We start from the raw sequence: 12,982 nt of genomic DNA, 5'->3' as shown, positions 1-12,982 counted from the left end.
AATGGGGAGGGTGTAGTGGAAAGAAGATCTGTCCAGAAGTTAGTTCTGGTTCTGCCACTACCAGAATTGTGCAACCAGGAGCATCACCTCATTTCTCAGGGTCTCAGTCACCTCCTCTGTAAAAAGAGGCATCTGGACATAATAGCTCTCGGGGCCCTTCCAGCTCCAACATTCTACACATTTTTGTCTAGCCCTCCACTGTAGGAGGCCAGTCCTGGCTCAGCCTAAGGCCGGAGTGGGTTCTTACTCAGCCTGTTCAAAGCCTAAATCTGGGAGATTAGTTTGTGGCAGCCCTAAATGGTCCAGATGATCCCTAGGAAATCAGCTAATTCCTTGACCAAGATCAAGATTTCTCTAGGATTGGACCAGAAGGATTAGAGTCCCATCTGGGTCATGTCTGGACCTGATCTAGTTTCTGGGGAATGCTTCATCCAAAGGGAAAATCTGGGGAAAGGACAGAAAACCCAGGACAGCCCAGAACCAGATTAATTTTTTGGTTTGTGAGTGGGCTTGGGGAGGGAAGGAGCAATGGGTCACTCACTGGACACACTTGACATATTGTCAATTATTGCATGGCAGTCTTCTACAGAGATCGTGCCTTTCAGATACCGTAAATTTCAGGCATATAGAAGAGGCCTTGCTGAGCCAACGCATACTGTGGTAAAAGCCCTTGATAGAAAACAGGCGCATGACTCGTCTTCTGAACAAAAGAGTTATAGTACAATTCGCACACACCCTATGTGGAATTTCATCAATGCAAAATAATAATAATAATAATAAAGGATTATAATAACAATTTCAAAGCAACATTCAGGCAACATAGAAATCTGGAAAAGCCAGAAAACTTGGTGAGGTTACCTCGGGAGCACTGTCATCATATTTGTTGATGGATACTATTTATTTCTTATTTTATTATTTAAAATTCCAGAATCTTTTTTTAACAGACAGCATTACATATTATACATAGCTGATGTTTCTTTTGAAAGTATTAGGTCACTAGATATAGAGAAATAAACTTCTCTTAGAAGTCAGAGAAATAAATCTGAACTACAATATCCATGGTGTAGCTATGATCAAAGAATTTCAAGTTGGAAAATATTTTAGATTTAATCCAGACTTTTCATTTGAAAGAATAAGAGCTGAAAACAAACTTAGAGATCCTAATGCAGAGTGGAAAGAGCCCTAGAGTTGGAGTCAGAGGTCTTGGGTTCATATCCACGGTCTATCACTTTTTGATCACACAGGGATGACCTTGGGCAAATTACAAACTCTCTCGGGCTCAGTTTTTCATTGCTAAAATGAAGAGGTCAGACTAGATGACTTCTAAGATTACTTGGAGCTCTAAGACCACTAGTCCCACCTTATCTGAACTCCTTACAATAAGAGTTCTTAGCCTGGGATCCATGAACTTGTTTTTAAAAATATTTTAATAATTGTGTTTCAATATAATTGACTTCCTTTATAATTCTATGTATTTCATTTTATACATTTTTAAGCTTTTTTTTTATCTGCCCAAGGAAGCCATTATGGGGAGTGAAAGATGAAATAATTGAGGAGACAAAGGTTGGAGTTTTGGAGCATATTGACTTATTAAACAATGCATGGCAATTGCCCAATAATCGAGATCAATCAAGATCAAACCTTCCTCAGCTTTGGCACTGGATCTGAAATACAGTGGGAGACAGACTTTTCTACATTAAAAATTAATTAAATGGAAGCATTGCAACTTTAGGTAATCTGATTTCTAATTAGAGAAAGATTAGGTATTTTCCAAGTTGGGAGGGGAGGAGTAAACTGGTGAAATTCCCTGAAATCACAAAAAGAGGTGCCTGCTCCCTGAAAGTGCCTGTATACAATCAAAGGAACATGGAAACAATAACTGATTAATCAGTTTTCAGATAAGACATCAGATAGAGCACTTGAGATGTACAATTGTGAGAAAACTCTTCATATTATTCTTTGGATGTGACAGAATTTCTGATCGGCATAACCTAGGTCTTTAGTTAAGGGTCTCTAAGCAATGGTTAGAGGTGGTCTAGCTTCCTAGCCATGCAGGGTTAGGTTCAAATAATGCAATAAATAAATAATGCAGTGTCTCCTAGTTCCTACAATTAAATAAAGTTTTCTCACAAGACAGAAGTTGGGCTAGACCTATAATTGAATAGAAAGGGAACCTGAACTAGCTCCACAACTGAGTCACAAGATGAGTCAGTGTGCTTCCCTCAATTCTCACAATTAACTGCTTGCTGTCTTAATCCCCTCAATTCCCTCACCATTACACAAAAAGAGGTTAATCCCCCATCCGTGCTCCATAATAATCTCTTGGTTCTATTTGATGACCTCCAATGATGGCTACCCACTGCCTCCTACAGCAATTTTTACTTTTGTGCAGCTCAAGTTGCTAGGAAGCTTGCTCTTTTGTTTGTTTTCTCTTATACAGAAATGAAATTCACCTTTTTTGCAAATTCTACACAGTTCTCATTGCTTTGTACTCTGGGTCCAAACGGGACAATTCAGCTCCTCTTCCACATGAAAGCCTTTCAAAAACTTGAAATTTATATGTACAATTGTATAAAATATATAATTTCCCCCTTTCTTTTTGCCCTACCACCCTCCACCCCCACTCCCATGCCCACCCCTGAACCAACACAACTAAGTTTCCTCCCAGACTTGATAACCTAGGTTCTTTCAATCATTCTGGGTATGGCATAGTCTCCATTTCCTTTATCATTTTGGCCATCTTTCTCTCCACTTGTTCCAACTTCTCAATATCCTTCCAAAATGGGATGCCCTGAACAGAACAAAGTATTCCAGATGTGGCTTGATAAGAGCACAGTATAGTGATATCCTCCTCTTTGATGTCCTGGATACAAGGCATCTATCCATTTACCTAAAGATCACATCAGCCTTGCTGAGCCCACCACGTCTCATTGCTGACTTACAGAAATTTTGTCCATCATTCTAGCCTCTTGGTCTCTTAGGATACTGAATTTTCATTTGTTAGGTTAACACTACCTCACAACCTTATGTTCTTTCAATTCAACAAATGTTTATTAAGTAGTTGCTACGTTCTGGCCTGTACTAGATGCTAGGAATAACAAGATGAAGATAAGAAATACCCTGTCTTTAGTCAGTCAGTCAACTAATATTTATTAAGCACCTGTTATGTGCCAGGCATTACACTAAGAACTGAAGATAAAAAGAATGGCAAAAAACTAAACAAAAGATGAACAGTACCTTCCCTCAGAAAGTTCACAGTCTGATGAGAGATACCACATGCAAACAACTATGTACAAAGAAGATATATGCGGGATAAATTGGAAATAGTCTCAGAGGAAAGAAACCAAGATGAAGGAGGACTCAGAAAGACTTCTCATAGGAGATGGTTATTTTAGCTGAGATTTTAAGAAATCCAAGGAAACTAGGATACAGAGATGGAGAGAGAGAGAGAGAGAGAGAGAGAGAGAGAGAGAGAGAGAGAGAGAGAGAGAGAGAGAGAGAGACAGGCATGGAGGACAGCCAGTGAAAACATTTGAACGTTAGGTGCAAGGAAAAGCACAAAGGCCAGGGTCACCAGATCACAGAGTACATGGAGGGGAATAAAGGGTAAGAAGAGTGAAAAGGCAGGAAGGAGTTGGGGTTGTTTTTGAGCCATTTCTAACTCACTGTGTGACCCCACTTAGGGTTTTCTGGGCAGAGATAACTGGAGTGATTTGCCATTTCTCTCTCTGGCTCATTTTATAAAGGAGGAAACTGAGGCAAACAGGGTTAAGTGATTTGCCTAAGGTCACATAGCTAGTAAGTGTCTGAGTCAGGTGCTCCTGGCTGCAGGGCCAGTGCTCTACCCACTGCACCACCTAGCTGCCCCTGTGAAAGGTTTTAAGTGCCAAACATAAGAGTTTGTATTTTCTCTTAGAAGCCATATGGAACCCCTGAAGCTTCGAGAGCAGATAAAAAAAAAGATCTTCAAATATGATCAAAACTGTGCTTTAGGAATGCCAATTAGTAGTTGTGCAGAGGATAAATTGGAAAAGGGAGAGGATGGATCCAGGAAGAAGATTTTTTTGCTAATTGTGAGGTAATTAGGGCCTAAACTAGAGGAGTTGTAGTATGGATGGGGAGAAGAGAAGAGATGTCACAGATGCTGAGAAGATAAAATACACAAGACAGTAGTTGATTGAATGTGATGGGTGAATAACAGTGAAATACTAATCTGGGCTTTTGGAAGAATAATGTCATCCTCTATAGAAACAGAGACATTAGGAGGAGGTGTCAGTTAAGGGAGAAACCTTATTTTTAGTTTAGTTTTGGACATACTGATTTTGAGATGCCTAGGAGATATTCATGTGGAAATTTGGGACTGGTGCTCATGAAAGAGAAGAGGCCAGGTGGCAGCTAGGTGGCACAGTGGATAGAGTGCTGGACCTGGAGTCAGGAAGACTCATTTTCTTGAGTTCAAATCTGGCCTCAGACACACACTAGCTGTGTGACCCTGGGAAAGTCATTTAACCCTGTTTGCCTCAGTTTCCTCATCTGTAAAATGAGATAGAGAAGAAAATGGTAAATCACTCCAGTATCTTTGCCAAGAAGAGTCAGACATGAATGAAATGACTGAAAAACATAGTGGAAGGGTGCTGATGAGATCACTAAGAGAGCATAAGGGACAAAAGAAAAGGCAACAGGTAGAGCCCAGAAGCACACCCACATACAGAGGAGGGGGGAGTGATGAAAGGAACAGCACAGTCTCTGAAGAATTGAAGTTGAGTATCATTCAAATAGCAATACAACAGCAAGAGGATATAGTGAGAGTGAGCAATCTGCAACACTTTATAAACAAAGAATTGCCCAGAAGAAATGGTGTAAAGGATGTCATCGTTAATGTGTGATTTTTTAAAAAAATGGATTAGTCATGTTGTGAGAGCAAGGAGAAAATCTACATTCTCCATTGGTATCCTCATGATGTCAAGAGAGCTCAAAGAAAGTCCTCAGCACGTGGACCCCCTGTAATAAACTTATGGGAGGACCTGAATGAGAGTTGCATGTGGTAGGCAGGCACAATTGGATTGAGATATGTATCACTGGAACAAATACACATATTGATGAGCCCACAGATGCGTGTGAGTATTGGTGTACTAAAACACATTTATGCTACATTACCATTTCAAGTAAATTCCAACTCTTTTTTCAATTCATTGAAATTACAATTAGCCCTAAAGTCTCCTCAGCAATTTTGACACACACTAGAGTCATAGTGAAGATGTACAGCAGGCTGTGGGTGACAGTCACCATTGAAAAGACACTGGTGCACCTTATTTTATACAATACAAACCTTTCTTGCATTTAGCATGAGCTACATCCTTGGAAAAGAAGATGTCTAAGGAAAAATTATCTAAATATGTTCTTATTTTCTAATGAAATTATTGTTATAATAGAACCCCCATTCTCTCTTTTGTCAATATCTCTAAGGAAGATATGGTCCTTTTCTGTTCCAAGGTTAACTCTCATACTTTTGCCCTTAAACCCATCTCCTTCCATGTCCCTGTGAAGCCTAATCCCTGGTCATTTTCTTCCTATCTAGGTCATCTTCATTTTCTCCTTATCCACTGGTTGCTCATCTGTTGCCTAAAATCATGTCCATATTATTTTAATCTTTAAACATCCTTCTTTTGACCCTACCATCACCTAAAAATAATAACTATTTATCTTCTCCCATTCATAGTCAAACTCCTAAAAAAAGCTGTCTGCATATAACCTAGTGATTCATAGGTGGACATTTTGATTGTTAAAAGGGGCAGAAAAAATTAATGTAAGGAAAATTATCAGGATCAACTTAAGAATAAAGTCAGGTAAAGTGATAAGAAGACAGACTGTTCTGAGGCACAAACAGACAACTGCTCCTCCAAGAAGTGTACTGAGAGAACCTATTTGAAGGCAGAGCAATGAATGACTGAGGTACCCATGGTTACAAGATGATCTGTGTGCCATCAGATCATCTGTCTGTGATTGTTCTCAGAATTTTGAAAGTTAGAACCAAGAAATTGTAAAACAGATAACTATTTGGGGATTATGGAAAGATTATTTAAAGACTGCTGGAGTCATACCTGACAGAAAGGCAGATCTGAGTTTCACATTGTAAGTTAGAAATATGTCATTGCTTATGATATTCTCTCTGATTTGAGGCCTCAAAAGCCAGGAAGAGGAGGAGGGGAGGGAAAGAGAAGGGAAAGAGAAAGAAGGAGGAAGGAAGATGAGGAAAGGGAGAAAGAGGAGGATGAGGAGAAAAATGAGGAAAAGAAGAGTGGAGAAAGAGAAAAAGAGTGAAAATGGTATTATGTCAGATATTGTGTCTGGGCTATGTCTCCCACTCACTTCTCAATCTCTTTTAATCTAGCTTCTGAAGCTACTACTTGACCGAAACTGCTTCTTTCAAGGTTAATGATCATCTATTGAATGCCAAATCCAATAGTCTTTTCTCAATCCTCATTCCACTAGATATATTGGAAGCTTTTTACATTGTTGCCCTCTTCCTCTTCTCCTGCTTTCTCTTGATTTTACTCCTACTTATTTGAGCGCTCCTTCTCAATCTCCTTTGCTAGATCACTGTTCACATCCTATCCCCTACACGTAGCTGTCCCAGACCTTCTTTTCTTCTCTGTCATCTTGGATTTCAGACATGTTGAATTTGAGATGAGAGTGGAAAATCCATATTAATATAATAGACATGGATCTGAGACTTCAAAAATCATCTAATCTGATTCCTTTATTTTGTAGAAAAGGGAACTGAGGCCCATAGAGATGAATGAGAAGAGACTTGCCCGAGTTCATACAAAGAGTAAGTGGCAGAGCCAAGATTTAAACCAAAATTCGAGTACTTCTTCCAAAGTCAGTATTCGTTGCATTGCACCACTGTATGTTGTTAGACATATGGAACTTGAGCTTGGGTGAGAATTAGTGGCTGGAGGAATAGATTCAGTAGTTATGAGTATAAATAAACTCTGAAAAAGAATATTTTCTCAGAGAGAGTGAGTAGAGTGACAAGCAGAAAGAAGGTCAAGGAACATTTAGAGATAAGGGAAAACAGAGAAAAAGAACTAGTGAAGAGAGAATTGTAAAAGAGAGATAGGGAGACCCAAAGTGGTACATCATCACAGAAGTTTAGTAAGGCATGAAAATGTCTTTTGCTGTTGAAAGGTCAAAAAGATGAGGAGTTTTAAAAATATATTTAGGAAGCAAGAGAACACTAGGGAACTTTGAAATTATAGTAGTAAAAGGAAAGAACAAAAGGGAATTCTAAGTGGTTAGGGAAGAAATGGATCATAAGAGGATTGGAAGTAGTGGGGGTTGTTTGACAACAGAGGTAATAAGAGGAAGTTAATTTGTTTTTTAAACAGGAGCTAGGAGGCGAAACAAGTTTAGATGAAAGCTCTGCTTTTCTTTTAAAAAAAATAGGTAAGATTTAAGTATATATAATGGCAGATTGGAAGAATTCTGTTGATAGGGAGTGATTGAATGTGCTAGAGTGGGGAGGAAAGTACCTTAGGAAATAAGAAAGGGTGAATTTGAGAACACAAGTGAGGAGTTGATTTTGGTAGGACACCTCTTTCTCTGAGATTATAGGGAAGGAATAGAGGAAGGATGTAGGGAAGAGAAGAAATATATTGAAATGAAGATGATTGACAAGCAATACCACACAAGATTTCCTTGGTCTAATTCACCAAGCAGAACACGGGTCTGGGAGTGGACCATCTGTTGGGTTGCAGGGTACAATGGGAACTGGAAAGTTGGAAAAGTTGAGGATGGAGAAAATCTGAAACAGTTACTATGGAGAGTGAGCCTGTGAGTGCACAAGAAACAAATACAGGGATTGCTGAGCACAGAAGAGGCCAAGTTGAAGATAGACAGCATTAATTTTTAATTGGCCAAGTCTATGTGGTTCTGCATTTTCTTCCAGCAGGGATTAGCAGCCAAGGAACGGGAGCAAAGAAAGCAGAGACAAGGAAGAGGAAGGGAAATCCAGAGTTCATGGTTTACACAGTAAATTTAATAGAAGACAAAAAAAGACCAAGGAGTTTAAGTTAGACGGAAAGTTAGAAAACAGAATGGATGATCTAGGCCATCCAGTCCAACTCCCTAATATCACCCATTAAATGATTTTTGCCAAAGGTCACATAGCTACACATTAGCAGAGCTGGAACTAGAACCCAAGTCTACTGACTTCCCCTTCAAGGGTCCTTTCACTATCTTGTGCTTCCTCTTCCAAGCAATCACAGAATAAGAATCTCAGAACTAGAATGGAACTTTCCTGCCCCAATACCCCAGACCATCTAGTCCAACCTATAACTGACCGTGAATTCCCTCTGCAAGATCTTCAACAAGCAATTATCTGTTTGAAGTCCTCCAGTAAAGGTGAGCCCACTATCTCCAGCGTGACCCATTCCATTTATGTTCCTTGTGGTCATTGTAAAGTCATTTCAGTTGTGTCCAACTCTCTGTGATCCTATTTGGGGTTTCCTTGTCAAAGTAACTAGAGCAATTTGCCATTTCCTTTTCCAGTTCATTTTACAGATGAAGAAACTGAGGCAAACAGGGTCAAGTGACTTGGCCAGGGTCACACAGCTAGTAAGTATCTGAGACCAGATTTGAACTCATGAGGAGGAGTCTTCCTGACTCTTTGCCTGGTATTCTATTCACTTCACCACCTAACTGCCCCCTTTCCATTTACACATAGCTCTAATTTTTATGAAATGTTTCCATATATTTCAACCTAAATGTGATTCTGCAACTTTTACCCATTACTCTTCGTATTCCCCTCTGAGGCCAACCAGAATATATTTAATCTCTCCCTTACATATCAGCCCTTCAAATATTTGAACACAGTTATCATATCCCCACCCCCATCCAAGTCTTCTCATCTTCAGACTAAACATCTCCAACTCCTTCAACCAATCCTCTCATCCTCTTAGATCTTAGTTGCCCTTTCTTGGCCACACTCCAGTTCATCTATGTCCTTCCTAAAATGTAGTAACCAAAATGGAAGATGGTATGCTAGATACAATAGATACAATACAGCATAGAATATAGAGTAACTATTACCTTCCTCATTCTGGACACTTTGCTTCTCAATGTAGCCGAGGATAGCATCAGCTTTTGGGATTGCTATATCATGTTATTGATTCCTAAAAAGCTCACAGTGCACTAAAACTCTCAAATATTTTTCTCATAAACTGCTTTCTATAATATCTTGTGCTTTTTTAAGCTAATCAGTGGAGTTAAGTCAAGGTTTATCAACCTTAAGAGATATCCTATAGATTTCTCACTGAGCTAGGTAATTTCAGAAATCACACAAATTCATTCAGTGTTTTTAAAAAGTACAAAAACTTGTGAGGAAGGAGTGAAACACATAAAGATTAATCCAATTACATTGCATGAAGAAGGATTAACTCTATTTGTTTCCTCTAAAGGATTATCCATCATCAGTTTTCTGGTCCTTTGCCAAACAATGGTCAATAGGGAGGCAGGTATCAGAGATGGGTCATTGGGGGAAGGGTGGGGGTAAGGAATGGTTTTATGGCACGGTGCTCGGAGGCTCTGATTTCACTGGAAAAGTACTTTTGGCTGTTTTGTCCATTGAAAATATTGACTCTGTCCACAGTGAGAGCTGTGCTCACTACTGGCCAATAAGACCACCCGGGTTGGGTATTAACTGTTCCAGCATGGTGCCTGATGAGACACTCATGGGGGAAGATAAAATTTCCCATTTCTCCTGCCAAAAGGATTCTTAACTTGACACAGGCCTGTTTGGAAAAAGGAGAAAGAACAGGGGTAAAAGATATATGGTGAGTGTTTGTTAGAAACATAGATCCTGAGAAAGTTGTTTGTTCTGCAGTACAAATTGGCCACCCTTTCCTAACCAAGTAAGAGAAGACGGGATTCTAAGAAGCCTCTTTCAGTAATGAGGTCTCTTCCTTCAATGAGGAAATAAATACCTGCTGGAGGAAATACTGAAGACACTGCACCTCTACCTGCCACACCACTGAACTCTCCCAAATGGATCTCCACCTCCACACCACTGAACTCTCCCAAATGGATCTCCACCTCGGTGTGGGGCCATGTGGATTGGTGAGAGCTCATTATGTCCAATTGGAGCCACCTGACTTCACCATCTTCCTGCCATGCCATACACCACACATAGACCATGAGTGTAGATTGGCACCTTCTCTCTTACATTCTACAGTTGCCTGGACCATAGAGATATTAAGTAACCTGCCCATAGTTACAGATTTAGTAGGGGCAGCTACGTGGCACAGTGGATAGAGCACTGGGCTTGGAATCAGGAAGACTTATCTTCCGGAGTTCATATCTGGCCTCAGACACTTGCTAGCTGTATGACCCTGGGCAAGTCACTTAACCCTGTTTGCCTCAGTTTCCTCATCTATAAAATGAACTGGAAAAGGAAACAGCAAACCACTTTAGTGTCTTTGCCAAGAAAACCCCAAATGGGGTCATGAAGAGTTGAACATGATTTAAACAGTTGAACAACAGCAAAGGTATTAGAGGTATTTGGAGGTGTTGACATGACTGAGTTGCTTCCAGAGACATGGTCTTAGGGTCAGTAAAATTTGAACCCCAGGCCTTTACCTCTCCTTCTAGATTTATAATAATTAGACCTAGGCTCAGTCAAACAGTGGTAGATACAGGGCAGGAAGGAGCTGCCTGGCCTGGGGGTAGAGAGAATTTTCTCACTAAAAGCTTTCCCTAACAGCTGACTTAAGTATGGCAGGCACATACACATAAACATGTTTATGTTTCCTCCCCTTAATAGGCTGACCAGACTCAGACATATCAATTCAAAGACACACAAAAGGTTGGACTTGTGCCAGAGAGATCATTACAATGGGCCCTGCGCCAGAAGCAGGATTAGAGGGAGCAGGCCTAAGGCACAAAAGCTTATATCAGTTTAATAATGAGGCTTTGCTTTTTCACGCAGAATGTTTCTTTTTCAGATACTTCTGTCACTAAAATGCCACCAACTCATTTAAGTCTCTTTAAATTTTTTTCTTTTTATTGATACTTTTCATTTTATATAGTATGATATATAATATATTAAATGTTATCACATTATATTATTTATTATAATCATACATTGTATATTATATAAATATATAATAATAATCTAATACATTTCATTTTTATATAATTGATACCTATTAATATCTTTTTATTGATACCTTTCATTTTTATATAATAGCTAGCATGTAAATAGTGATTTGAGGTTGGCAAAGCACTTCGCAAATACTATTTCACCTTATCCTCATAACAACCCTGGGAGGTAGGTGCTATTATTATCCTCATTTTGCAGATGAGGAAACTCAGGCAGACAGAGATGAAATGATTAACCCAAAGTCACAGATCTAGTAAGTGTCTGAGGCTGTATTGGAACTCAGAGCTTCCTAAATCCAGGTCCATCACTCTATCCACTACACCAGGGCTTCTTAAATTTTTTCCACTTGTGACCCCTTTTTACCCAAGAAATTTTTTATGTGGCCCCAGGCATATATGTACATAAAATAGGTATGTAAATCAAACATTTACTGATAGCAAATCATAAAAAAAATTATTTTAAAACAATTATTTGGTATACATATTATTTTACCATTTGTTAAAGATAAAAGCAAATTTGCATATTAATAAGATGGATATACTTGTTTATTTTTACATAAAGAATTAAATCTTGGTAGAATATTTGATACTGCAGGATGTAGAACATCTTCAATGTTTTTCAGAGTTGATCAATATTTTGATTTTATAATTGTCAGTGCTGAGCACACCACTTCACATAAATATGTACTACAAAATGGCGAAAGTATGTTTAGGGCCATTTCAGAAATTGTTTGAAATTCTGTCTTAATCCCAAGCCAACATTCATTTAACCATGGTTTAGGAAACTCAAGTTTTAAACCTCGGTTGCTTAATAACTCAGCAAATTCTTGAACTTTTAATGGCACATGACTGACGTTTTTTATTTCAGTTGAGTACGGTTTATGAACCCAACTTAGTTTTTTAGAATCAAAATTTGAAGGGAAGTATTTCTGAAACCGTGTCACCGTTTCAGATGATCAACTATAACTCTTACAATTAAACCTTTGGGAAGGTTATTTTCAACTATAACATCACCTGTGCCTGTAAACATTTCTAAAGAACCATTTTTCCACCTTATTCTTCTGTATGTTAACTTTTTTTAGTAAGACTTTCCATTTAGTCTTTTAACATAAATGTTACAATTTTTGCCTTGAAGTGACATGTTTAAGTCATTGAATTTTTCAAAAATATCTCACAAATAACAGTTTTGAAAGCCATAAGTCATTATGAAAATAATTAACAAAATCAGATTTCTGCTCAATAAAAAATATAACAATTTCATCTTTCAGTTTCAACAATCTATTTAAAATTCACCCTCTTGAGAGCCACCTTACCTCTGCCTGTAGTAATAAGTTTTTGTAATTGGAGTTCATGTCTTTCCAAAGGTTTGAAAACAAATGACTGTTAAGGGCATGACTTTTAATGAAGTTAATTATTTTGATAGTACCACGAAGCACTCTGGTAATATTTTTTGGCTACAAGTGCCTCCCAATGGATCATGCAGTGAATAAAAGTGATATGTTCATTGCCACTAGCTTTAACTTTTGCTACAAATCCAATATTCTCACCGATCATTGCTCCAGCACCATCTGCATAAATTTCAATATAATTTTTCCACTGTAAATCTGTATTTGTGAAAAATCCATCGACTTAAAGAAATATATCTTCCCTTCTTGTATGTCTTTCCAAAAAGTGACAAAATAATAATTCCTCATGTATATTTCCTTCATAACAACTATGCCATGTTACTAATATCAGTTATTTCATTGGGCTCCCCTTAAGCCTGGTAATAAGCTGCTAGAATTGGTCATTACTAATTTCAGAAATTCTTTTGGAAACAATA

General features: G+C 38.5%; 1 protein-coding gene across 4 annotated transcripts in view; it reads left to right on the top strand.

Annotated features, from left to right (window-relative positions):
• CAPN9 (calpain 9) overlaps positions 1–11,035 on the top strand; it is an 82,867-nt gene extending 71,832 nt beyond the window's left edge. For 2 of the 4 annotated variants that reach the window (XM_078156223.1, XM_078156226.1), the window contains exons 20-21: positions 6,772–8,619; positions 9,887–11,035. In XM_078156223.1, the coding sequence (XP_078012349.1) occupies positions 6,772–6,945 (174 nt within the window). In that variant the 3' untranslated portion in view covers positions 6,946–8,619; positions 9,887–11,035. Of the gene's footprint in view, positions 1–6,771; positions 9,256–9,886 lie in introns of those variants that run through there. The other 2 variants (XM_078156225.1, XM_078156224.1) reach the window with 2 other exon arrangements.
• The last annotated feature ends 1,947 nt before the right edge of the window (positions 11,036–12,982 follow it).

This window comes from Phascolarctos cinereus, unplaced genomic scaffold (genome assembly GCF_003287225.1).
Source record: "Phascolarctos cinereus isolate Bilbo 61053 unplaced genomic scaffold, phaCin_HiC Scaffold_5;HRSCAF=322, whole genome shotgun sequence".
NCBI classification, from domain to species: domain Eukaryota; kingdom Metazoa; phylum Chordata; class Mammalia; order Diprotodontia; family Phascolarctidae; genus Phascolarctos; species Phascolarctos cinereus.
This window is presented reverse-complemented; position numbering and strand designations above follow the sequence as displayed.